The sequence below is a fragment of the Haemorhous mexicanus genome, chromosome 2 (genome assembly GCF_027477595.1).
Source record: "Haemorhous mexicanus isolate bHaeMex1 chromosome 2, bHaeMex1.pri, whole genome shotgun sequence".
Taxonomy (NCBI): domain Eukaryota; kingdom Metazoa; phylum Chordata; class Aves; order Passeriformes; family Fringillidae; genus Haemorhous; species Haemorhous mexicanus.
In genome coordinates, this window is record NC_082342.1 from 61,348,224 (window position 1) to 61,375,407 (window position 27,184).

Sequence of the window (27,184 nt, forward strand, 5' to 3'; positions counted from 1 at the left end):
TGAGCTTTACTTTGGAGCTAGTCACACATGGAGATATTAGGCAATGGTATGGGATCTACAGGGTCAGACTCCAGTGAGCTAAAAAAAAAAATAAACAGTTGGCAAAGTGTGCAGGTTGTGATCCCAAATACAGCAACCAGGAAATATTGGACAAGACACCAATACAGAGAGGGAGAAAGAACAAGAAATTGCCTGTGTATAAGAGCATTTTCTGGTTAAGGTGTGATTTTTCTCCAATCACCACAGCAAAATGCTGCACACTGCCATCTATATTAAGTTCTGCTGCAGACTAATTTTTTAACAACAGAATACAAATATGTGGTTATTGTCTGGAGCCCTCCAAAACTGGTATATCAAACCAAAAGACAGCACAGACTGCTTCGTGTGTGTCCAACCTGCTGGTTCCTTATTCCCCAACTACTTTTCTTCATCCCTATTCAGCTCAGTCCTTGCACCAATGGTTCAAAAATCTTTTTGGAAAACAAAATTCTTGGTATTTTCCATGAAAAGGCACAGCAAAGCCACCTGAAAGTGGGCCAGAAAAAGGGGAGTATACCTAGATCTGAACCAGGCAGTTGCTACAACAAGGAAAAGGAGCTGTAAGTCAGTAAGAATGGGGTGAGCAGAACACACTGGCAGCTGGAAGGAGCCAGAGAAAAGGAAGTGGGATAGACAGAAAAAGAAACAGCCACTGGCTGGAGCAAGCTTGGGAAGGAGGGGGGGAAGTACCCAGGTGCCAAAATATGCAACCATAACCCCATGTATAAAAATTAACTTAGCAAGAACACGGTAAGAATATACAGATGTTTACATGCACACAAATACCCTGAATTGCAAATAAACTATTTCCAAGTAAGATTTTTTTAACTTCAATTTTCAGCAAATAATAACCCTCTATCCACAGACCAAAATTATCTTTTGAAGATTATAAAATAAGAGTCACAGGTACTTTTTTTGGCCTAGAGCACTTCCCCCTCTTCTCAAGGTTACTCCCTCCATTAATTGATTCGTCTGCTCTTTTAATTAATTGTGTTCTGATGAAGCAGACACCAAGGAACAGACACTGCAGGGAGAAGACTTGGTTTTAGGAAGGTCAGTGGTAGTGCAGGCAGCTTCCAGCATCTTGGAATACGTGCCCAGGTTGCCTCAAATGACACCACTGAAGCTTTTCAATCTGTGTCTACTCTGGTATAAAAAGCAAAGTGAAACTGTACCTAGAGGTCTACATGGAGCTTCCTTTTGAATGTACAAAGGCTAAGAAGGAACCAAGGCATGACAGGCAGAATTATGAGATCTCTTACTTGATTTCTATTTTGTATTTTGTCGAGAGCAGAATAAGGGCTTGGTTTCTAATTGTTACTCTCACAGCAGCCTAAAAAGCCCCATGAGGACATTATCACAACCCTCCCACCCAGTTTATCACACTACTGGAAAACTTGCAGCCAGAAGATGCTAAGGAAGAAAAAAAACCAAAAACCACCACAACCCTCAAACCATTTAGGCTCCGAAGTTGTCGCATAAGGGAAATTTAAAGCCTCATTTTGTATTGTGCAGTTCAGATGCTTACAGCCCTCCCACTGAGAACATGCATGCTAAGCTGAGCCTCAGGAGCCATTGTCTCAGCTCTGATGGCTTAGGATGCACAGACAACCAACAAGTCTGTGCTCAGGGGTTCAACACATGCTACAGGTCCTGTGACCTTCTCCAGAACACACTCACAGCCCACAGCCGCTGTCATTTGGGTGACATTTAGTGCTGGTGGCTCCCCTCCTTCACATCACACCATCTGTGGGCATTTGCTAAAATCAGGTATTAAGTCTAACTTTACTTTCAAACCACTTGAACCCCCATCTCTACCTCCCCAGAGGGTGAATAAACCCCCAGGACACAGAACAGACATTTTTCTCCCAGCCTGCCACTGGACATCTTTATAGTAGGAAAAAATAATTGTGACCTGTAGCCCCTGAAAATAAAAAAAAAAGAGCCCCAGATTCCTCAGTCATTTGTGGGTTTGAACCGACAATGTTAGATGTGAGACACCATGGGAAGCCTTCATTTTCAGCTGAATTTCCAAACCCTAAAAATACAACCTGACTTGAAAGTGGTGTATGTAGATCTGAAGCCAAATCAAAACTCCATAAAATTCATAGTAATTGTCTAAAAATAGTTGATTTATGCCTGTTTTCTTGAGTGAGTTATACCATACCCAGCTGATACATTCTGAATTGTGAATAGAATTTTCAATTTTAGAATTTTTCGGGTACACATGAAAATAAAGAAATAACAAAGTTTGGTTTTTTCTTAGAAATATATTTTGTAAGAAAACAATATTAACATTAAAAAGAAATGTTTATTATACAGTATAAAATAATTGCTTGAATTCAACTCGGTTCCTTTAACAAAAAAAAAAAAAAAAAAAGCCTGAGGATTTGTATGAAGCCCCAATTCCTACAGATTTGATTCCTACTGCAATAAATAGTGGGCTTTCCCCACATCATCCATAGAGCAGACAAACACTTCAACACCCGCCCTCATCCCCCTACCCAACAAGTTGCTGTCCCTGTCCAGATGTGCCCTAAATATCACCTCAGTATTTGCAGCCCTCTCCCCTGGCCCCTGTACCACCCCCCCACCAAGATTCCATCCACCCACCTCTCTTGGCCAAGCACTGTACAAGCGACAACTCACACTGCAGGAGTCTCCCCAGGTCATCTCCTGGCTAAAGTCAACAGTGGCCAGCCACTGACTAATGTATAAATGGCTGAGGTGTTCTCAGCTGTCTGTCCTCATAAAACCTGCAAGAGAATCTCTTAACTCTGCCATTCATCTGTCAAAGCTGGCAGAAGGGTGCAGAGTTTTAAAGCTACACTGGGAGACAAGAACAGGCAATGCAATGACATAAGCTTCACTTTTTCAGGAAACTAAGATAAAAAAGTTACTGCTCAACTGCAGGATTTAACACTGGCAGATTTTGTTGTAGGAAAATATGCCTGCTCAATAACTATAAATACCCCTAAAACATTTCTAGGGCTTACTACGTATTATTTTTTTTTTAAATTTCATTTTTACATAATGCCAGCTTAATTACCCTCCAGGTTTTGAAAGGCACCCAGTGACCAGCATTCTGGTATAATTACTCATGGCATTGGTGTGATTTCGTCTCCCTCAATACTGACAAGTTTGAAAGAAATGTATTAAGTTAAGAAGAACAAAGATATATATTACATTTGCTAATTGCAAACAATCTCTTATAGCTGCATTTTTTCCCATTGGGATTAAAAAGTGCACAAGTTTAACATGTCTGTACATAAAAACAGTTTAAAACATTAAATATACAAACAGCAAGAGATTTTAAATATTTTGTATCAAATACTATAGGACAATATAATTTACATTTTTTTTTTACACAAAACATTACACCTGAAATATAACTTTAGATATTACAGAATATAAAAATACATACTTTTTGTTTAAAAAAATGTATTTGCAGGTTCTGGCACAAAGTAACACTTTAAAGGCACGTCATATTTTGACAATCTATATTTGCAATTAACTGTGCAACAATAACAACATGACCTGTAATTAACTTTTTAGAACTGCAAGACCAGATGATCTCCCTTCTTCCTGGAATGGCCCTATTAATCAGGCAACAGTTAAGTTGGACTGTTTAAGTGTTCTCCAAGCCATTTCTGCCATGGTCTGAGCTCCCCAACCCTATTCCAGCAAAGCATAAACAGCCCTAACTCAGCATCTGAAAAGCCACATCAAATGCAATGGGATTAGTCACACTTTCACCATCTTTGCGGTCTCAGGGTCAGAACACTCAACCCAAGCAAAATGGAGCCCTAAAAGCAAGTTGTGAGCCAAGTTCTGTCCTGCTCTACATTTGCACCAAAACTAGCAAAGGTAACGAGGGCAAAACTTGGCAACAGAAGCTCAATAACATTAATTATTTTGATTTCAACTACATCAATGCAAAAGGCACAATGACTCCAGTGAGGCCAGTGGAAACAAATGAAGTAAAACTGCTTTAAGACTGCATCAGGAGAACTGTGTAATTTTGCCCTTCCATATATTTGCAGGATTCCCGCTGGAATTTGCATGGGACAAAAACATGTCTTTAGAGATATATGGCTTATACAGATGTAATTGAGTTGCAGAAGATTTTCAGTCCTTCAAGTTGTTTTTCGACACTAAAAACTCAAATTTTCAGCACACTAAAGAAAGATTCAATCTAAATCCCTAACTTTAAATGCTCCAAAGTAAGTTGCTTCTTGTGAAGAATCCAGTAGCAATGGGTTTGATACCTGGATACTTATCATTTCTCCGGATTTTAATTTAAAAAATCCCCCTACATTTACAGAATAAAAATGAAATTCTGAATTCCCTGACCAGTATTTGGTGCTTCCTCCCTTCATCAACACATCAAAGCGCCTTATTTTAAGGTTTGTCTTAATCACATAAACCATCAGCTGAAGCCCTCTTTTAGTCAAGTTTCCTGAAGTTTCATGATGTCTAAAACAAATATTGGCATAAAGATAGTAAAATCCATCTTGATTAACAATTAGCTTTCCATCACTGAATGTCATATTTGATAAGTTCGCCTGGCCTTTGTCATGATGCCAGGATGTGAGGTTCACTTTGCGAGTTCCTGGAGATAAAAAAAAAAAGAAAAGGATTATTTATAAAGATTTGACAAACCCCAACATTTAGAAAGCAATCTCTATGATTTTAGAACCAACAGCAACTAGAGTTCTATAGGCTAAAGTGGATATGAAGCAATTATGATTAAAAATTCCTAAAAAAAAAAAAAAAAACCAAAAAAACCCTCTTTTCACCATACATTCCCACATCTTTCTTGGTACTTATAACTGCGCCTCCCAGCAGAACATCTGCTGGACTATTGTACAAAACAGCTGCTTGGCCTATAGTTTGTTTATGCTAAGCAACCATGCAACAAGCTCTGCACAGGCATTGCATTCCACCTAAAACTTTATTCAAGTTACAAATAGTTGAGGGGAATGTGAAAAACTTGTTACTGGTCTTTAACATGTAGGCGTTGACAAGGAATAACTAAAAATTCAGAAAAAATGCTGAACTGGCAATTCCCAAAAGAGAAAGCTTATGAAACCTTCCATATTTTATGTTTTTATGACTGTAGTCGTAGAAAGGTAAACATATTTTTCGTTTGATAACACCAAAAAATGGGGAAAAGTCAGTATAGTTGTGTATCTTTAGTACTACACACTAAGTTGCCTAGACTTCACGCAGCACTTCAAGTATTTATGACAAACTTCCTGATAGGCACCAGCTACTAACATTTTCTTATTCAGGGTAACAGCCAGGGCATAACACCACAGATGGGAGGTGGCCCAACTTGTCCCCCTAACCACTAGTAATTTTCAGCACACACGACTGACTCCACTTGCTCCCTCCCACAGCAGTGGGTTCACGTAGGAACCAGAGACCTTCACACCTCAGCTTCCCAGTGCATCCAAATGCCTGCTTGAAATATTCAGTACCTTGTTCTCCCAATATGGAACCAAAACAGTGCATCCTTGGCAAACTTTCCAGGGCACCCAGCAGGGCACAGTGCCCTCTCCCCCAAGCATGGGCAGAGGCATGCCCCAGGACCCCACCGGGTCTGTGCAGAAAGGGAGGGGAAGTGGGAACAGGGGGATTTAAGATGAATCTCCCCTAACTGCCAAGGGCAACCAGCTTTTCCATGTGAGAGGAATATTTTAACAGCAGCCCAGAACAAAAACCTTCTGGCATTCTTCCACAAAGACATAAGCAAAAGCACTGTCACAGGCAGATCACAAGTAGCTGCTCCCCTATGGGTCTAGTGCAGCCAGGTAGAAATTATGAAAGCAAGAACAGACAGAGAAGCCAACTTCTCTGCAGTGCTTTAAAAAAAAAAAAAAACCCATCTGAAATCCATCAATTAACTGGAAAAGACAACAAGATCTTAAGTCTCTTAGCCTGCAATTATTCACCCGCAAAATATACTGAGTTAGGGGTACGAGAGTGCACCTCTGAAGCACCGGGAACAGCAGAGGAAATTACAGAACTTCATCTGCATAGCATTAAGTCTGGGAGAAATACTGCCCCATGGAGGGAGGGCTACCTTCAAGATGAGGAGGACAGGCAAGAAATCACTGCCTGGGTCAGAGGAGAGGCACATTAGATACAGGACAGGAACGCACACCCATGACAGAACAGAAAGGCATGCCATGATGGCCTGGTGGCACACTGGGTAGTTACCAGGCAGGTTCTATTTACCTGACAAGTCAACTTTTAAGTTGCCAGTCAAGCTGCAATTTTGAAGAAATCCTCAGTGGGAAGGTGTTCTGCTGAAGAAGGGAAAAGAGAGCAAACAGGTGCCACAGTCGCTTGTAACTGAGAGAGGGGCTCTGGGTGAATTTTGGTTACACTATTTGGACGCTCAGGGGAACAGGCCAAGAGATGATGGGAGATGACCTTCTCTGTTTCAAGCAAAGGATTTGTACAGATAACTTCTGGAAGTCCCTTCCAAGCTAGACTATAATGCTGTGATCATGTGTGCTGGGGCAGACAGGCATTTTGCCACAATTCAGAGCTCCAGAAGAGGTGTGCCACAGCTAGCAGCACAGCACAAAGATGCTCCGGTAGGGATTATGCCATGCAACCTGTAATGGAAGGAGGCAAGCAGGTTCTTGGCACTTCTGGTGGTAACACACCTACATTTGGAGACAGCAAAACAAGCAGGACCCTGAAACACAGGAAGTGCAGGAAACTGGAGCGTGTAAGTGCCAGATCTGCTGTCCATCAATGTTATGTATCAGAAACTCTGACACATAACCCAAGGCACGGGACAGTCAAAAGTGCTGCAATACAGTATCTTCTGGGAAATAATTTACTTTGGAACCATGAAAAAACCAGCACAAAGTAAGTCCTGTTGACAGAGAAGGAAGTGGCTGGGGGATAATGAACAAAATAGCCTTCCAGACAGGGCAAAAAGCTTTATTTAAGAATTCAAGATAATGTATGTTTCTTCTCAAAACTGAAGATAAATAAAAAGCAATGTCTAGCTTTTTTTGTGAACTTGAATTACGACTAATACAAATTAGTTAAATAAAATTATTTAGCAAGAAGGAAGATGATGTGAGGGGAACAGAAGAGAAAGGAGCCGTGTTTTGATAATTTGTTTGCATCCTACTCGCTTTCAGGTATAAATAAAGCCTGAAAAAAGGACCAAAGTACTGTTTGCTCTGAAAAGTCTTTTGGAGGCAAAGGGCAGCCAAGTCAAACCTGCAGCTGTAAACAGCTCAGAATACTACAGCATTTCCTTAGACAGCTTAAGGTATCAATTCACACCCCAAATGATATATTTAACATTTATATTTATTTCTGTTTGCAATGTTCCCCTTTCAACTGTGACTAATTTCGGTAATCAATTTATAAACCAAAATTCACTGTTTTCATTTAAAACCTAGGTAGCATTTATAGTGAACTCTGGTAAAAACCAACCAGCAAGCATCCAGCTCTAACCTAAGGCAGCAAACCTAAAAAATACACACAGCAAGCCAAACCACCACAGCTTCAGTGCCAAAGGGTGGGTGGGGACACAATAATCTGAGAAGGGTCATTTTCCCCCCTCCCTTGCACTATCTCCCAAGCTGCAGAAGTCCACCTGAGGCCTGACATTACTGTGAACCAAGTCAAAGCAAAATGTTCTCTCACAGACCCTGCTCAGTGCCCCTTCATTAAGGGTGTTCAGTAGAAAACTGCTTAAAATCCTGTTTGACAGTGATGAGGACTTTTTTTTTTTCTCCTGGCATTTTTTATTCTGGATGAGTTTGACAACAGTAGAGAACCTTAAAATACTAAGAACAGATCTGTCCACTCAGGGATGGCAGAAAACAATTCAGATGGATTTCAGACATGCAGGGTAAAGAATCAAAGGAAGAAAATAGAAATTGCCGCATGCAGTCAGAGAAAACAAGATGGGAGAGGAAAAACTCCTGGTGACCCCTCAGGCAAATTTTTCTTTCTTTATGCCTGTCACTAATCTCTGTGCTACCCAGCCAAATGGGTACTGCCTCATGCCAGTGAGCATGATATTGAAGTGCCTCACAAAGAACAGGTTCAGGGCTCCTGCTATCCCTAAGGATGCAACCCCTCACTGCAATGCCCACAAGGGCTGCAGAAGCTGTGCTCACGGATTAACTCCTGGCAACACTCTTCTGAAAGAGGCAAAAGCCAGATCAGAGGGGAGTAGATGCACAGCTCACCACACTGGCAAGGAGTTGATCTGCAGAAAAAAAGAGCAATGTCTCCCTGGCCATCACCCATAGATCTGCTGTGCCACACCCTTGAAAGCTAATGCAGCAAAGCACAACTGTAAAAATTATCAGCTGCTGTAAATTACAGTTGTAAAAATACAGTCTACAGCAACATCCAGGTAGGCAGCAAATAAATTCCACACGGGAAAAGGTGGATTTCACAGACTGTAACACTGACACACACTCCACTTCCACAGATAAGTGATCTGTTCCTATGACTAGCAAATTAACAGAAACCTTCCAAAGATAAAATGCTAAGGCAAGTTTACTGATCCTGAATCCTCTACTACTGACCTGCTGAAAAGTAGGTCAAAGCCAAAATCTGACTAAAATAGAAGATTGTCAGGAGGCATTTGAGCTAACAAGAAAGCCTGTGGAAGTTTGACTGCCATCTGACAAGCTGTTTAAGCTCTCTGCTATAAATCTCTGGATTGTGGCAATGCCAATGCACTTGAAAGAATCCTATCCCTCCAGGCAAGAAGCTGTTCAGAAGTGCTTTGTCTTTAAATAGAGCAAGGTATTACTATGCAGGCTCCTAAAATCTCAGATTTCAAGTTTCAACACACCATTCCCCTTTGGTTTTGTTATATAAAACAGAAAATCAATGTGCATAGCTCAATTATCAATGAGTTCAGCCCTGCAGAACGTACAAATCTTCAGAGAAAGAAGACAGTGGTGATCAATGCACCCCTTCTTAAGATCCTCTACCGTAACAGCTTCAGAAAAAACTCTGGTTTACTTCGACTGTACCAACTGTGGAGAATACAGCACCGAGAATACAGCAAAAAATCCCAACTGACAGTGCCCCAGGGCAAAAACTAAAACTGTTCTAACACTATCTTAAAATGTTAGAAATGAATCTTTTCCTCTGGAAAGTGTTCCAAGGCAGATTCATGTCTTGTTCCCTGACATTGTACCAGCAAGGATATTCACAAAGCCATCTGAATACTTGTGTGCAGAAAATAAGAGCTCTGGCCAGATAAAAGAATGCCATCCTCTTACCACAGGGGCAGATAAAAGCCACAAGAACAATTTTTTCCCCCTGCTCAGTAGCTTGGGCAATGTTTGGTCTGGTACATGCTTGTATGTATGCATGCATCCTCAGGGCTGGTGTCCAGCAGGACTGAAAAACTCCTGATGGGCCCTACAGGCCAAAGGAAAATGGGAAACTTTAGAGGACAGCATTCAATGTAGATCTTCCTTCCTCACCTGAAGACAGCACAAAGGGGCAGGATTTGCCCCTCAAGAGGTCAAGGAAAAGGGCAATTTGAAATGGAGGCCATTTCGAATCAGGACAAGACTGATACAAAGGGGAGCCACCCTCCTTTTACCACTACTCCTGCTGCCTCTGAAATCCTTTAATGCATCCAATATATTCTCATTATCAAAAGCCATCTCTGAAGTCCCAGTCTGTTGCTGTTTTGCTGAAATATCTTCATATACTCCACTTTCAATACTTTTATATTAGTATTGGAAGCATTCACTTAAAAATCAAACTTACCAGATGGAATATTCTTATCATCAATAATGAGATGGGCAAACGGCTGCTTCTCAGGTTTGTTCCTCTTGTACAGTTCAAGTCCTAATGCCTCCATTGCAGCTAGAGATAAAAGAATTGCATTATCCCAAAAAGACAAGTTTATTGGAACTAAAATATTGCTTAGTCATAAACCAATACCTACCTTTTTCTGGTCTTGGTGGCGTTCTTCCCATAGCACGCTGGACTTCCTAAAATGAGAAGGAGACATTGCTTTGATGCTTTCTTGGTTTAGGAACAATGTTTAGTTTGCACACTTACAATGGTCTGTGCATGTATCTGGGGACACTGTTCCACTTGCAGCACATTCAGATGTCTGGGATATGAATCATGTACATATGATAATTTATGTAACAGGCACACAGAATCAAATTACACCTAGTCATTTGGTAATTCTAATAAAGGCGGATAGAAATGCCAGTATGTATGATCACTGCATGATTTACTCTGGTCGGGACAGCACATTTAAAACCTTTTCTACTTAACTGTACTTGGAATATTTCTGTAAGCATAATGGAACAATGATTGATAAGAAGGCATCACATCAAACAGTGGAAATTATGAACTGATTTAATTACTTGGAGTCTAAAGGCAAAGAAAGAGGCATTTCTATACGGGAACTAGTGTGTAATCACTCTAACAACTAAGGACAGCTAAAGTCTGAATTTCATTTGTGATGAGGTGAATGAAAACCTCCATGCTTCATCATTGGCCACCAATAAGGAAGGCTACAAGGCTTTACAGTCAAGGCTCACTTCTAACAAGGTATGCAGGAACTGAAGGATTAACAACATCCACACTGGACCAAAGGGACTGGGTGCCAGACTTCAAAAGTATGTAATTCTTAACTGCAGATAAATTTTAGCATAAATAAGAACTATGCTACCCAGACCCAAGAACAGCACAAAATGCAGACATCAGGCACCACAAAAAATTTTGCTTTTAATCATTCATGCCTCTACTCCTCTTGAGAAAAAGATACAAACAGCAGATTTCAAAATTTAAGCAGCCTGTTCTTGTTACAAGCCTAGACTGAGTCTTAGTATTGAGCTCAACCCTCAGTTCTGTCTCCCCATGACTATCTGTTTTCTAAAAAACAGGGGTAATATGTTTGTTATTCTGAATACCTCATACCATGGAACTGTCAAGAAGGTGTTTAGTAAAAGGAAACATTTTGCTGAAGATAGCTCTCTTTGAACCTCGGAGTGGTCCTTTATTTCATCTTTATGCCACGCACACTGATGTTTGCCTGATTGCGTCCATGTATATGAAATACATCTCAGATTTGGCCAGATCCCACTGTGCTCTCAATCACTGGGGTGTTTCAGAATTTGAAATCCTGCTCTGAAAACACCTGAAGTCCTGCTTTTATGTAGTTTTGCAACCACAGTGAAATATGTAGTGCCTTGGCTGGTGCGTTTATTACTCTCACTTTCCCCTTTCAGTAGGTGTTTAAATGTTAAACCAAAATGAAAAGCCACAGCAGTGTGGAAGTTGTAGTATGACTATCAAAGCATAATGCTTCAGCTGAGATATGCTGATTTCATAGATAACAATCATGAAGATGCTTTTTGCTGTAAAGATGAGAAGAAAAGCAGAAGAATCACAACTTCAAAAGCAGCAAAACTCGCATCCACTTCCCGCATTACATTCACTTTGCTTCTCTGATCTTCATACTTCAATGTCAATTCTAGGAGCACAGAAATGAAGTTCAATTCTAGGAGCTGCATATCAGCATCAGCCACTAGCCACACTTGAGTGGGAAATAGGAAGATGACAAAAGAATGCAAGCAGTAGGTACTGTGAAAAATTACAAAAGCCTCTGAAGAGAACAGGATGTAAGGAAGGCAAGAAGAGCCTGGGAGATAGACCACACTCTCAGTGATTATTGCAGCACACCTATCCCAGTTCTTTTTCCCTTGAAGGAGAGACATATTTGTCTTCTTGCTTTCTTAGTGGAAACTTCTCAGATGTGGAGTTTGTTTCAATATCCTTTCCTTTGGGAGGACATCATAGTGTCCTTGCCTGGAAAGCCTATTGAGCAGATCCAAAAAGAACCATGTACATTTTAATCTCCTATTATCTAGATTTGGTACTAAGAAAAAAAAAAAACAAAAGAAAAATCCCATGACTGATAATTGCTCAGCCCTTGAAAGCCCTGAATTGGTGGACTGCTATTCTAGTTTTAACTTACATTTTTCTTAGGAGCATTCAGTTCTGCTTCTGCACATTTCCAAAGATGCTCAAGCTTAAGCAGCTGAATACCTCATCTTCTGAAACAAAGCAGCCTGACTCAGCTCCTCTTGACACAGAAAGGCTCTGGTCCTCTTGAAATCAGTCTGAGCTGCTCTCCTTCTAACTGGTGGTGGTGCTGTATCGCTGGCCGGGGGCTATGTACAAAGCACGAATGGGACGGGACTGCTGTGGAACGTGCCTTGAGCTGGTTTATTTTTCAGCATCAGTCTCATTACATGGTTATGACAATGGGAAGATGCCAGCAGCTCACATCCCAAGCAGCAGGCAAAGAACTTAATGTTACAACTTACTTTATAACTTTTTTGACCAATCACGCAAAGCAAAAGCATATTGACAGTGGTTCCATCCAACCACTATAAGCACACGTAAAGCTTTCCCAAAACCCTCTAATTTTGTAGATTCCCACAGTGCTGTTCATCTGTAGCTTCACCACTCAGCAAGCAGGACAGCTACGCAGGAGGACTTGGGTCCACAACTCTCCTTGTCTGGAATTCATGATTACCTCAACTGGTTAGATCATGGCACTAACAACACCAAGGCTGTGGGGTTTGAGCCAATTGCTCATTGACTCTTCTGTGAGCCTCTCACTGGATCAGAAGTGGCAAGACTGTGGCCAGAAAACAAAATCCTCCAGCAGCTCCCTAAGCTCCAGACTAGCGTCAAGTTCTTTACTTGATTCTGACCAGCCTCATCAAAGTTTGATATTCTTTCTGTTATGTTGCCCCAGCTTCCAAAATGAAGACAAAACACATTAATTAGTCCCAAGAAAACAGATTTAGAGTTTTAGGTTTCCTCCTAAAGAATAAGCAGTTAAAGACTTCTTGATTTTTTTTTTTTTACTTGATGTTCATACAGTTAAAAGGTGCTGATACACAGCCTACCTTAAATCATTTTACTATGTATTTGCTTCTGATCCTGAAAGACATTTTTCAGTGGATGTTTGAAGGTAGCCTCTTAATGGGATTATAAAATCCCCTGGTATTCCTACTGCAAGGAATTAAGAGCTGTGATTTCTCAAATCACCAAAGTATCAAGTGTGTTTTTTAGCTCCTGAATGTTCTTAGGTATCTCATACTTACTCACAATGTAGAGGCTCATTAAGGAGGCAGAAACAGCTCAACAGAACCCGTGACTAAGACACTGCTACAATGGCACGAAAACTGCTGACAAAACATTACCAGCAACTTCTCTTAAGACTGCCATCCACAGATGCATGTGTGATACCAAGCTGTTCACTTATCTTTAGCAGAACCGTACACAAAAATCACCCCACTCTTGATCTTATGACAAGCTGCACTTGTACACCTTTGTCATTTGCTCACTGCCCACCAAGTCAACTCTGCTGGCCTGCTTCCCACATTCCAACCTCCTCCACATACTCACTGTTTAAACAACAGACGAGGAGTTAGTCACAAAAATGAAAAAAAAAAAGAGAGGCCACTAAGAAACTCCAAAACCTTCTCATTTTAAAGCTAAAAATCATGTTTTAAGTGCCTGGGAAGTTGGGAATTGCTCTCTACCCCATCCACAGCAGGCTGCAAAAATATCTGTTGCTCTTGAACTTATGTCCAGTGCTGAGGATGCAGAGACAAGGCTACACCTGAAGACATGACATTTGTGAAAGGCTTTTAGTCTCCTTTAGCTTTTATCTAAATATATACCTTGAGCAGCTCTAAGTAGCCTTTAGAGGACAATGAGAAGAGAACTTCTGAACACTCACTTATTGCTTCAGATGTGATCTTAAAGCTTCTCTAAAGCACTTGACTCTTTTATTACCAAGTGCTTTAAGTACAGCTGATACCAGGAAGAAGCATCTGATTCTCTTGCCGGAAATTCAGCAATTTGAAGAATGCTAATCAGGAAGGAAGTAAAATAAAAAGTACATGAACCTATATTCATCAGACTGTAGTTTAGAGACCAGCAATAAAACCTCTCTCCAAATGAGTAGTCTACTGCTTGCAGGAAAAAAAAAAAAGGCATGTAAGACTGTAGGATGGAAACCTACAAAATTGCAGGTGAAATTTTAACAACTTACAGCAATCACTTGTGAAACCTTTACTCAGTCCATAACTATGTGCTCTTTAAATGTCTGCTAAGTATATAGATCTCTTTATAAATGCTGCCCTGGAGGTCTAGCAAAGCACTCTGTTGCCATGTGGGAGAACAGCTTATGCCTGAACTGCACAAGCAGCTAGAACCTGGGAGCACTGCCAAGCAAAGTTACTTATGGATCGACCCAAGATATGTTTGTAGTCTTTTCTACTTCAGGCTCATAACAGACTTCACAAGGACTGTGGTTAGAGCATCTGGACTGCCAAAAGCTTTTTAGGGTTACATGGAAAAAAATTAAGCAAACAGACTGGCTATGAAAGTATATTATTTGTCTGCTTGAAAGTTTACATGCAATATTGAAAATATTCTCTCTACTTAGTAAGCTGCTCCTTAAACAGAATTTTTATCGCAGAATATGTTAAGGAATCAATCATTAGATTCTGATTAAAAGAAAAAAACTATTACTTTATCAGGAGACAAGTATTTCTAGACTGGACCTTGCAGCTCTACTACACTGGTTTTCATAAGAGCACTTCCACTTTCAACATCAATCTCTGCTTTACATTTAAGCACTCTGCCTACAGGTGTGCAAAGAAAACCGATGAGAGCAGGCACAGGAAGCTAGAAGCTGTAACCAGACCATAAACCTGAGCAAAAGAAATTTGTCTATTTTCATTTCCTGAACAGCTCGAATTGCAAAAGACAATATAATGAAAAATCAAAAAACATAAATGGTATTTTGAAATGCCCCATTTTAGTCACTTAGCATGCTGCCAGTTCAAATAAGGATACTAGTTCTTCAAACACACATAAGTTAGATTCTTTACTCTCCTTAAGGAAAGCCAAGAAAGCACAGACAACAGGAAACCTCCGTTAAGTCACATTAGCTGGATCCACACACAGAGAAGTGTGTGCAACTGCAAGGAAGTTACAGCTGCAGGTCTGCTCTTCATTGTTGCAGGGTGACTAAAAGGCAGAATTTACAAATGATGATAAAGTATAATTCTGCCTTGACACTGTTACTTTCACTTCTCTGATGTAACAACAAGATGTAAAAAGCCTCAGGTCACCACCTTCCTATCTATTTCTTTCTCTGTCATTGATACAAGATGACAAAGCATCCAGACCACTGGTGCAGCTGCTTAATAAACTCCATTGCATTCAAAGGAAATTCAGAGTCTAATTACTTTGGCAAGGGAAATTTTATTGTTCTCAAACTAATGGTGATCCATTAGTTTGAGAACAATAAAAAGCCAAAAAAGTTATCCCTACTCACTACTTATCCTGGCCACGGACATTGCAGCATTTACCCTCCATCCAGACTGGCAGGATACAAAGCCTCAGCTAAAGCCAGTGCCTTTGTTGAGTAACCAGCAGCAAATAACCAGAACACAGGGCTCCCCATTGACTTACTGTAACAAGCTCCTTCCTCTGTCATGAGTGAAGCAGCAGCCCAGCACACAGCACATATGTAGGTGCAGCATGAGAGGCTTTAAAAAATGCAGGAGGAAAGAACTAATCCTACAGAAATAACCCTTTGTTTCCCCCTTAAGTTCCTGAAGGATGTGGCTAGCAAAAGGGACAAGACATGGACTCCTATGTCTGTGTTTTGTTCACAGAAAGATCTGTCACTTAAGAGTAACATACATTAGCACAATTCAAATGCTGTAAATTTAACTCGAGTACAGTTCATGCTAAAGCATATGTGAGTTCAGCTCAAATCTAATGTAGTATCCTTAATGAAAAACTGCCAGTCCTATGAGGATGTGAGGCAGTAAAGTTGCAATGGGCCTGATAAGCCAGAAAAACCAAATACCATTGCAGACATCCATCTGTTACACAGCCCATAATTAGCACTAAACACTATCATGAACACAAAAAGAGATCAAAGGCAGTAACTGCAATAAAAGGGGATTGTGGCATATTTCCAGCTTGCCTAGGCTTCTTCATTAGGGCTGACTTCTTTTGTCATTTGTGTTTGGGAATAACCTGTTATTTTCAATTCCTGGACAAAGACCACCCAGTTATCACACTATGGCCAAGTAGGTCTTCTGCCAATGTGAGAATGGCCTGCACAGAACACAGAACTGGCAACGTGAGCAAAACCAAAGCAGGAACTGACCCTCACTTTGGACTGCAGAGTAAGAAACAAAAGCAAATGAGAGCAAATGCTATCTCCGTTTCCTTCAGGCATTATTTTGCTTGCTGATGATTTTAAGAGAATCTTGTTTGTAAGATTCCCTTGAAAACAATGTGGAACTGACACCTGTTACTAGCATCTGGAAAACCTATACACCTATTAGCATAAATGACTACTGTTCAGGCCCATCCAAATGTCAGAATGGCTAATCACCTAACTTCAATCAGCTTTCTTAGTACAACTTCAAGTCTTCCTTTATTAAAAGAAAAATAAAATGTGCTTGAATACAGAATTGGTTAGCCACTACCAGGTTCATCAGCAAATACAATACAGTCCTGGATAAAACACCAGGTGTTACTCAAACACCAGGAAATAACTTACAGAACTTACCTCTGAATAAAGATTTTGGAAAAAATGTTTTGATTTCAACAGGACCATGAAATAAAGAAAGAATTGTCTGTGCCACTTACCCTCTGCACAGCCCTTTGGAGAGCCTGTTTCACACTTCTACAGGATTCTGGCATTAACTTCGCTTCTTGACTTTCAAAGGAGGCATCATGCAAATCTGTACTTTCTTGGTGTCCAAAAAGTGTTCTGACACAGTGTGCATGTTCTTTTGAAATTCTAGTAGGGTCCATCTGAAACAAAAACATAAGCACAACCACAGTTCTAAGTGTCAGAGACAATTTTCAACCACCTAAAAGTTTAGCCCCTTGCTAAGTTTATTATCTAAATTCTCATTATAAACAGTGTAGAGAGAAAAAGTACCCAACATCAGGGCTAATTTCATCCAACAAACATGCAAGATAGGAGAATAAATTATCTCCTGGTGCTGCCTATTTCATTAGCTTAGACTAGATATGTGACTTTCAAAAATTAAAGATAAATCCTGAAAGACTGCCCCATACTTAAGGGAAAGTCAATAATTTTGAATTCCATGTTTCAACCACTCAGGGCAACATCACAGTTATTTTAGCAGGAAACACACAGAGTTATCTTACCTCAAAAGCTATTGTTTGTAAGATGACACATGAATGTCAAGTAGAGAAACTTGGGGAAAGTATGTGTGTGTGTGCATAGCACGTCATTCTCAAGAGAAGACACAGAAGTTGTCTCTGAAACCATTTTACCACTGAAATTACATCACTGAAGCTGTCTGTCAGCTATCACTGAAACGGTTTTATGGATGCACTCATTGTGGATACAGTTCATTTTCTTTACAGTGGATGATATGGGGCTGTGTATTGCATTTGTGACCAAAACAGTGCTGGTAACACAGGGATGTGTTTATTACAGCTGAGCAGGGCTGACAGTGAGTCAGGGCCTTTTCTGCTTCTCACCCCACCCCAACCCATCAGAGAGAGGGCTGGGGGTGCACAAGGAGCTGGGACAGGACACAGCCTGGACAGTTGACCAGAACTGGCCAAAGGGATACCCCAGACCATATGGCACGTTCCAATTATAAAGGTGGGTGAAAGTGGAAAGGGGAGACATTTGGAATGATGGCATTTGTCTTCCCAAGTCACTGTCCTAGGGATGGCTAAACACCTGCCTTCATATTCTGCTTCCTTTGTGCGCACAGCTTTTTCTTTACCTTTTAAATTTTCTTTATCTCAGCTCATGAATTTTGACTTTTACTCTTCCAGTTCTCTCTAGAATGCCATCAGGGAGTGAGCAGCTGTCTAACACTTAGTTGCCAGCTGGGATTAAGCCACGACAGTGGCAAGAGATATTGTTGTGTGAAATAGTCCCAAAGACAGCAAGACAGCAAAAGTTAAAGACTTAAAGATGACTAAACTGCACCACAAGACACCTCTGCATCATTGGGCAAGGCATGGTAAGTTTAGAATATCTGCAATACATTTTTATCAATTGGTCTTTGTGACGGAATCAAGTATACTTTTAAATCCTGTGTTCTATTGCTTAGATAAATTGGAAGATAATCCAAGGATTAGGATTGTACCATGACAGCACTTTAATGCACACAAACTATTTAAACCATTTCACCCCTTTTTTTTCACACACTCCAAATCCATTACACTGAAGAGATTAACATCTTTCAGAGATGGCCTAGGACTCCCAGAAACCGCACCCAACTCGCATTTATTTTGCTTTTACTTCAGGCTTAAAGAAGGGTTTTTGCACCCAAACTCTTAGTCTAGGCTCCCTAAGTGTATCAGCTGGCCTATTTAAGAACATGGACTTCTGTCTTTCTTTAGTTGGAAAGGACACTTTTACCTGAGAATTACAAAAGGTTATTTGTAACTGCAATGCAGAAATACCAAGATATTATGGATGGCGCCTAGTGTTCAGTTTCCTTTAACACAGAGCTGAACAAAACACCATATCAAAAGGAAGTTTTTCACAATACAAAACAGCTAGGGTGAATCAAGCATATCATTTGTTCACAGGAACATAAATTCAACTCCCTACCCCCCCCCCACCAAAAGAAATTAGTTAACTTAGAAGTGTGAGGTTAGGATTGGAGAGCTGAATTAAAATCTACACCACCCAGGCAGCCACCCTACAGTAGCACACAGCAGAGAGACATTTGTTGCACAGACAGCAGAACCAAATGCTGCCTTCTCCATCACCACCCTTCTGCTCAAGTCTCCATATGGAAAGCTCTTTGCCCAGTTAATCCAGACCAGTGCCAGATCCTGCAGCCTGGTTTAGCTGTCTCAGTCATCCCTGCAGATCTGGAATGAAACCGGTCATAGAAGGTTCACCTGAAGATCATAAGATGCCACAGCTTTGACCAGAGGGGTAGTGATGAGTTACAGAATGGCTTGGAGGCAGTAACATCTTCCTGTGATGGCCTGACACAGCTGAATCCCCATAAAAAAATCTGTGTATAGCCATTGCAGCTCTATGAATTAAGTGCTAAAAACCTACACTAATGCCTTCTGAAGTCAGCTAGTGCAGTGCAGCCTCATTAACTGCATAAGGAGATCTAAACCAGCACCTCTCTGCTCTCACCCCCTTCACCACAGAATTTAATTCCTGGATTTCAGTCTCCTCTTCTAAATCAGTAACAAGGGAAGAATTTTTGCTGGCCTAATTTCCTTTAAGATTAGCTCCCCAAAACCAAGTCACTCCATATATATCAGATAAGCATCAGAGTCAGTCCAGGGATAGGCATAAGAATGAAATATCAGAAAGGCAGCACCAGCTTCAACTGCCTGTAAAACTGCACTGTCCAAGCACCCCTCACACTCTGTTCTACTTGCATTCAGAGCCCAGAAAATCAACTAAAATAAACTAAACGTAATAAATAATAAATAAAATATCAAGAAATAATAAAAAAAAAGAGAAGCACAAAATGTTTACCAACAGCTGCTAAAAGGCAGTTAAGGCAGAGTGACGTGGGTTGGAAGGTACCTTGGGTGTCTCTAGTCCAGCCTCCTGCTTGAAGCAGGGCCAACTTGTAATTCAGGCCAGGTGGGTTAAGGCCTTTTCTAGACAAGCTTTGGGGAATGTCCATCAAGGACGACTTTCAGCTTCTCTGGACAAACTGTCCTAAAACTTCACTACTTCTAGTGTGTAAAAAAACCTTGGGTTTTACATCCTTGGTGCAATTTATGACTGTGCTTCTTGTTTTTGCTGCAAGTTTCTGAAAAGCCTGTCTTCAGATAGCTAAAAACAGTGATTGGCTTCCCTCACCTTCTTTGTCAAAGAATCCAGCTCTCCATTCTTTTATACATGAAGGCTCCTACCTGTCACAGTGGTTTTCTGCTGAGCACCTTCCGGTTTGTTGATACACTTCTGGTACCAAAGGACCCAAAATAGGGCCCTTTATTTTGAATGCAGCCTCTCATGCTGGGATCATTAGATACCTGACTGAACTGATGTCTCTTAATAAGATCTGGATATCTGAGTCTTCTCCCCTCTACATAATTCACAGAATAGAACACAGAAAGTTACAGAAAATAACTGACAATAAATACCATTTTGTATTAATAATTCTACCTGACAGAGACTACTATCCCATTTTTGTATTTTTTAAAACACATCTTCTGAATTACAGGCAAGAACATTAGGTTTTACAGCACAAAAATAATGAAATTTGTAAAGGCCAAAGTGTCCAGCATGACAAATCATGCCAGCATAGACTAACTGCTATCAGCAAGCATTCAAATGTGTCACACAATGCTGTATCACACCAGTAACAGCAGATTGCACAGAATCCCTTGCTCAGTTTACAGTTTATCTGCTCAAGGCTTAAGACAGAAATAAAGCATCTCTGCACCTAGAGGTGAAAGATTGAAAGCACTGCAGCTGATGGTTTCAGCAACTTGGTGAAAGATTGGAAGCACTGCAGCTGATGGTTTCAGCAACTTGGAGCTGTGCAGCCCACCTTGACAAAAACTGCAAGTCTCCAGAGTTACTGCTTGATAAGGGAAAACTGATCTTGGGACTAGCTAACCTACCTGCTGCCCTTACCTTTTTCAAAGAATACCTTCAAGAATAGTCTTCACCACATTTAACTATGAAAATCAGCTCACTTGCCTGAAAAGGACTTCTCAGAAATCCTGCACATAAGCCTTTACAAAGAACAGGCACTGAACTGCCATGGCTGTAAACAAGCACTACCCAGCACTGAGATCAAAACTGGGGAAGTAGTGATGCACAGAAAAATTTCCAAGAGAGTTTTGAGAAGAACTTCTAAAGAATTAGAAAATCATGATGAAATACCAGAAGCAGTTTGCTAACTTGCAGGGCAGGGCATGGCACCTTCAGCAAAAAGTCTTAAAGATTTAATATCTGGAAGAAATATCAAGATGCAAACACAACTAAAGGAGAAAGCTTTATAAAGTATGAAGTATCCTAAATACCCTAGAGGAATTAAACTAAAGAGAGGAGTGTCTAGCTTATTTTTAATATCTGCTTTACCTGATCTTGAAATCAGGTCAGACTGTTCAGTGCCACCAGCTTTCAGCATCTCTCATCATTCTAGTTGCATTTCTGGACTCTATTCAGCCACTTCAGGGCAGACAAAATGAACTCCAGCACCATGGAGTTAATTCTTACAGAATTAAGAACCAATTTTCTGATGTAAAAAGGACTCAGTTTGGTTTTAAGAGACACAATACATTCCACCCACCTTTACTGTTAAATTTCGCATCAATTATGCACTGTTACAATATTGCATTAAATACTTCCTCCTTCCGCCTTACAATAAATCTTTAAAATCTACACTTGTACTTTTTTTCAAACTTAAACCACTTTCCAGACTATCAAATATCACTTTGCACTTCCTGACCTTTCTTCAGCACCAAGAAAGGGCTCTTTCAGGCTTCTGAAAGATGTTAACAATCCCCAGCAAGCTGTTTTTTTCTGTTAGCCACAACGCTCACCAAACTTCATCTGAAGTCTGAAAGGTAATAGTTTGAAAACATACCACAAGAATTCCACATAAGCATGAAATAACAATAAAAACTGGACTTCCAGGTCACCATTTATCCAACTGTGAACTCTTCAGTCTGGTAGAATGCTTAAAATTTGTACAGACTTTCTTTTAATGAGAAAAGTGCACACTCTTGGAGGTCTAGCTTAAACTGTGGGCATTAGACACACAACCACCACATTTCATTTTGAGCACTTTCAATTTGCTTCACTGCCCTCCAGCTCAGTCAGTGTTAGACCAGATTTCTACTCTTTTGAAATCTAAGTGCAATAAGGAAATGGGCCAGAAAGAAAAGCTTAAATGCTAAGCTTTTGAAGACCATACCTCAGCATTTATCAGTCAAAGTTAAAGAAAATACTTCTCTCACCTTGTGCTGTGCATGAGTCTCTATTGAGTGATGACCTCCAGCTGCTCTGAGTATCTAAACTAAATTTTCATGGCATTTTTATAGATAATGAGAAAATATTCCTCAAAGTATAGGCAAAATAAATGCTTAAGACCAATACATTGTTTTATTGTTTAATTTCTTGGATTCAGTACACTGCACAGGACAGACCAAAAAGCAAAGATAAAACATGCTAATGTTTTTACATTTCAGTACACTATTATGGGAATACTGGTAAAATTCAAACTTGTTGCTTACTTTTTTTCTTTCTTTTTTGCCACACCAGCTCATTGTCTCACTTGCATGGCACTGCATTATTTCTTGGCCACAAACATGTGTTTACCCGTGAAAACCTAGTGTCACTCTTAGTTATGTGTCTTGTGAAATTCCAAATGCTCAAGCCACAAAATAAACAAAATTAAGGAAAAACCAAAACCTCAACTATCGTCTCAGCTTATACGATGTCATGATCCAGCCCAAATGATTTTATGTGAATACAGACAAAATGTGAGTGGTAAAACTGAGTCAGAGTTTACTCAGACTCTTAGATAAGGTTTAAACAGCTTCTAAGATATATTATTTCTTAATATCAGCCTATACAGTCAAATCTTTCTAATTCACATTTGCTTAATCTACCAAGCAAACAATTCAAATCTTTTCATGCACAGCTTCTACTAATGCCTCATTATTTCAACAAACTTAATTAAAAATAATTAAGTTCTGTTATTAAAGTACAAATGTAGATAGCTGAAATTTACACTGAAAAGGCCAAATAGAAGTAGCTTGATAAAATCAAATGTCACAGAAATCTTTCCAAAAGAAAGAGGTCTGATCATGTCCCATTTAAATAAAATAAATCTCAAAGAGTGTGAAATAAGAATTAACTGCTGCAGGACCTACTATGTTTTTCCATCTATTTTATTCCACAATTAGAAATGGTGAACAAATATGAATTATCATTATCTTCTTATACTGAATTATGTACTTAATTCATAGGTACACTTATTGCTCTATTCTCCATTGATGACATTTTCTCCATTAAAATTTTTTAGGCAATGACTTCAGTCAAGCCTACATTGAGTTATATCACCTCTTTAGACGTTTTTGAAATTCAAATTTATGAAAGACTCCATTCAATAGCGCAACTCCAAATCTACAGGAACAAGACGCTAGCAAGAAAATTAAGCTATCAAATGCAGAGTCACACCTGAACCGTGCCATTTTTTAAAATCGAGGAAGCAGAAGAAAAATAGCCATTATGGTTCTTTTTACCCTTTGTTAGGTGCATGTCAGGGTTTCCTATGTGTCCATCAGGAAGAGTCTTTTGTAAGGGGGTACACTTTGATTAGTTGTTTTGATTGCAATTGCTCTTGAGCCCCCTAATGAACACACATAGCTGTGCATCTCTGAGCTGTGTTTTGACAAGAATGTCTTTTCAGGTTCATGAACATCTGGAGTGAAAAACATTCCCCTGCCACAAGTTGAAGCAGGCATTAATTTTTTTCACCGTCAAGCAAACAAGTAGCTTTAAGCTACTTTACAATGAGTCCCAGAAATTAGATGTCACTCTTCTGAAATATACAAGTTATGATCAACTAAGTGCTGTACCACCGTTACATTTTATTTTTCGAAAAAACAGAAAACACAAAGCCATTGTCAGTAAGAAAATATGAATTAGTGTGCATAATAAATTATCAGCAGCGTTACTGTTTATTTGACAGTCACTCATCTGATTAAGTGGGTATACACTTGTGCAACACCTGCTTTCAGAGTGCACTTAGTTAAGAAATCCAGCCTGCTACCTCAAGATCAAGTGCCTCTACCTAGAAAGTAAACCGAAAGAAACAGGTTTCCAGTCTCTGCCGACTTCAAATGAAAAGTACACACAACAGAAGCACCACTTCCATGACGGCAGTCAGACTCACATCAACAGAACTAGCTAGCATCCGACAATAAAGCCCAGCACAAATCTAACACCTAGCCCTGAGAACCAACTAGCTGGCAGCTCCCCACTTCCTCCGAGAGGGCTCAGCTTTGCAGGGTAAGAGATGCAGCAGCGAGGGAATCCAGGCAGCCGAGCCATTTCCAAGAAGCTGACTCCTCTGCTCTCCGAAAGCCCAACCGCTCATCACCTTATCTGCCCCCACAGCGACACCTCCCCGCGCTCCTCTCGGCACGCACCGCTGCCTCTGCTGAGGCATCCCGGCACACTTGAGACCTGGCAGGTGAGGTGCGGCTCTCCCAGAAATCCCCAGAATCCCAGAAAAACCTCCTGACCAGCGGCAGGCACCTCTGGCCGATGCCCACGTGCACACAAACCCAGCTCCTCTGCAGCGCCCCTGCGCAGCCTGAGTGACAAACCCGTCACGAGTGGTGTTGCATGACGATCCTTTCTGTCCTTAAAGTCATTTCTCCTGCTGGTGAAACATTTAAGGCAGCCAAAGACCTCAGCCATGCCACAGAATCACTGATTATGCAGAGTTGGAAGGGACCCTCAAGAATCATCGAGCCCAACTCCTGATCTCACAGAGCACCATCCCCAAAAATCCCACCACGTGCCTGAGAGTATTGCCCAAACACTTCCAGAACTCTGTCAGTCTTGGTGCTGTAACCACTTCCCTGGAGAGCCTGTTTCAGCGCCCAACCACCCTCTGGGTGAAGAACCTTTGTCTAATACCCAATACCAAAATTCTCTCCAGTGGATAACTGAAAGCTGACCATTAAAAACCAAAGCCCTGCAAAACTTTAGATGAAGGATTATGACAAAACTGCTTTTTGAGTCAGGAAACCCCTCATATCCAACCTCATAGGCCGGTACCCCAAAACGCACCCGATGCCCGGAGCGCTACCTGGAACCCCTCCTACTGAGCAGCTCAGTGATCAGGGCACAGCACACGCTGGGCAGGGCACTGGGAGCCCATCGGCCCGACCCCTCTCAGAATTGGATCAACTTTAGAGACAGATAAGCGTCTTCTAATACTTTTTGGTTTGCTTTTCTTTAATTTATCCCCTCGATCACACCGACGCGAGGGCCTTGCCCTCTTCTGCAGGGTGCGAGGCGGCCGCACTTGCCTCAGCGGGAAGCGCCCGCGCCAGTTCCCGCTTACCTGAGCTCGGAAGTAGAGGAAGAGGGCGACGCTGCAGACCACCTGCCCCAGCCCCAGGAGGACGAGGGCGGCGAGGAGGGAGCGGGACGCGGGCGGCGGGTGCGGGTGCGCGGGCGGCGGGGGCGGCGGCGGTGCCGGGGCGCTCTCGTGGGCGGCGCCGCTGCCCAGCTCCTCGGAGCCGCGCAAGTACTTGGTGTAGTCTCGGCTGGCGCGACGCATCGCAGCTCCGCTCCGCTCCGCTCCGACGGCTCCACACGCGGCTCCGCCGAGCTCCCCAGCGCCAGCAAACAACCTCGCCGCCCCGGCCGGGCACCTCTTATAAACGGGGCGGCCAATCAGCCCCGGACGGCGCGCCCCTGTCGCCCTCCTCCTCCTCCCTCCCTCCCGCCCGCCGCCACACGCGCCACGGCCGCCCCCTCCTCGCCTCGCCTCCCCGAGCACAGACCGGCCCCCGCCGGCCCGGGTCGGGCCCGCCCCTGTCCCCGGTGCCCTGGCCCCCGCCGCCGGGCAGGTCGCCCGGGGATGCGGTCGGCGCTGCTCCGCCCCGCGCAGCGGAGTCCTGCTCCTCCGCGCCTCTGGGGTGAGCACCGCGGGCAGCCCTGCCTCCGCCGCCTCCTGCCCTCTCCGCACCCTTGCCCCACTCAGGTTTGCGCTCCACCCAGGCGGCCCCGCAAGCCGAGGCTTCCCTGAGCCCCTGGTTGCATCTGCAGGGTCCCTTTCCCCTAAATTCCCGGTGTCTGAAGTCAGCGTGCACCTCGGATGCACATCCCCTGGCCCCTTTGGTGGGTCCAAGCCCTCAGGGAACCGAAGGCCTGCTAACCCCTCCCAGTCTCACTCGCTCCTCACTCCAGCCAGGCTAAAATAAGCCCAGGTGCTATTGTCTTGCACTGTCCAAAGGAGCGATGCTGTTCAAAATCGTGTTAAAGGAAGGGGTTAAAGACATGGCAGAGATGTGCTGGTACCTGGCTGCCAGTGAAACCAGTTCAGAGTCTCCTCATCTGCCACATGCAGCCAGGCTGCTAGAGACACATTTCTGAGCCTTTAGTTAGGAACACCTTCTGGTGTTCTCCATGTCTCAGCTTACATTCAATACCAAACCTCTTCTTCATAAAGCCATGCTACAGTTTGTAGCTGTTTTCTTCCTTGTGGTCCTCTCGGGGTCCTGTTCAGGCCAGATAAAAAAGTGAGTTGAAGTCCTGCTAAGGCTTTGAGGAATGTGGAAGAATGACACAGATCCATCTTGCAGGTCATCTTGTCTGTAGAAAAAAGTTTGTATTTCAACTCAAATACATGACACAATATCCTGTTTAGGTCTCTCTTATCTAAGAAATTGAGAAAATTTTACCTTCCTGAGAGGTTGACAGAACCTGACGTAATTATGAGCTCCAAAAAGGTAAAGGAAACTGGAACTCACCAAACCACCATGCAACAAATCGCTACCAGAAGGAACTGATGTTTAACCCTGAACCCAAATAGTGCAATGGCAATTCCTTCACCAGCAAGACAACACCTGAGAAATAATGATGAGGGAACCTGCATCTCAACATCACCTACCACGAAGTCATTGGGAGGAATACCCCAAGCCTGAGTATCTACCACTATTTCTTTTTTGTAAATGCTTGCTTTTATTCTTGGAAATGTTGGGAGCATTGTGGTCTGTAGTCCAATTGGAGGAAGTGTTCCTGTAACTGTGTCTCAACTTTTATAGAAGAAAAAAAAAGGCAAAATAGCCACCACCACCTGTAAAATAACCATGAAAATAATCTCAAATTAGAGTGAGCTGCACCCTCCTAAATCAATTTTACATTGGTCTACAAAAACAATTCTTTCAGAAACAATTTTTTAAAAGCTACAAATGGGAGTTTTTAAGGGTCTATATAGTTTTTAGAAGCCACTCACCAATTAGTTATTAAACAATTGATAAAGGAGAAGTTAGGATAGTATCAGTGATGCCGTCACATGATTTTTTATGCTTT

At 41.7% G+C, this 27,184-nt stretch overlaps 1 protein-coding gene across 1 annotated transcript; it reads right to left on the bottom strand.

Annotated features, from left to right (window-relative positions):
* Positions 1-2,330: 2,330 nt before the first annotated feature.
* TNFSF11 (TNF superfamily member 11) lies at positions 2,331-25,484 on the bottom strand. The gene is made up of 5 exons (XM_059839079.1): positions 25,209-25,484; positions 16,780-16,947; positions 10,007-10,052; positions 9,826-9,924; positions 2,331-4,651 (listed from the first exon to the last, which is right to left on the bottom strand). The coding sequence occupies exons 1-5, from the start codon at positions 25,425-25,427 to the stop codon at positions 4,230-4,232; spliced, it is 954 nt and encodes a 317-aa protein (XP_059695062.1). The 5' UTR covers positions 25,428-25,484; the 3' UTR covers positions 2,331-4,229.
* Between the last annotated feature and the right edge of the window lie 1,700 nt (positions 25,485-27,184).

What these genes read in the sequence shown, in the direction of transcription:
- TNFSF11 (XM_059839079.1), bottom strand. Translation starts at nt 25,427, where the DNA reads ATGCGTCGCGCCAGCCGAGACTACACCAAGTACTTGCGCGGCTCCGAG. An exon ending in TCCTCTACTTCCGAGCTCAG is followed by an intron (nt 16,948 to 25,208) that starts GTAAGCGGGAAC and finishes TTTTTGTTTCAG; the next exon opens with ATGGACCCTACTAGAATTTC. An exon ending in TGATAAGAATATTCCATCTG is followed by an intron (nt 4,652 to 9,825) that starts GTAAGTTTGATT and finishes TTTTATCTCCAG; the next exon opens with GAACTCGCAAAGTGAACCTC.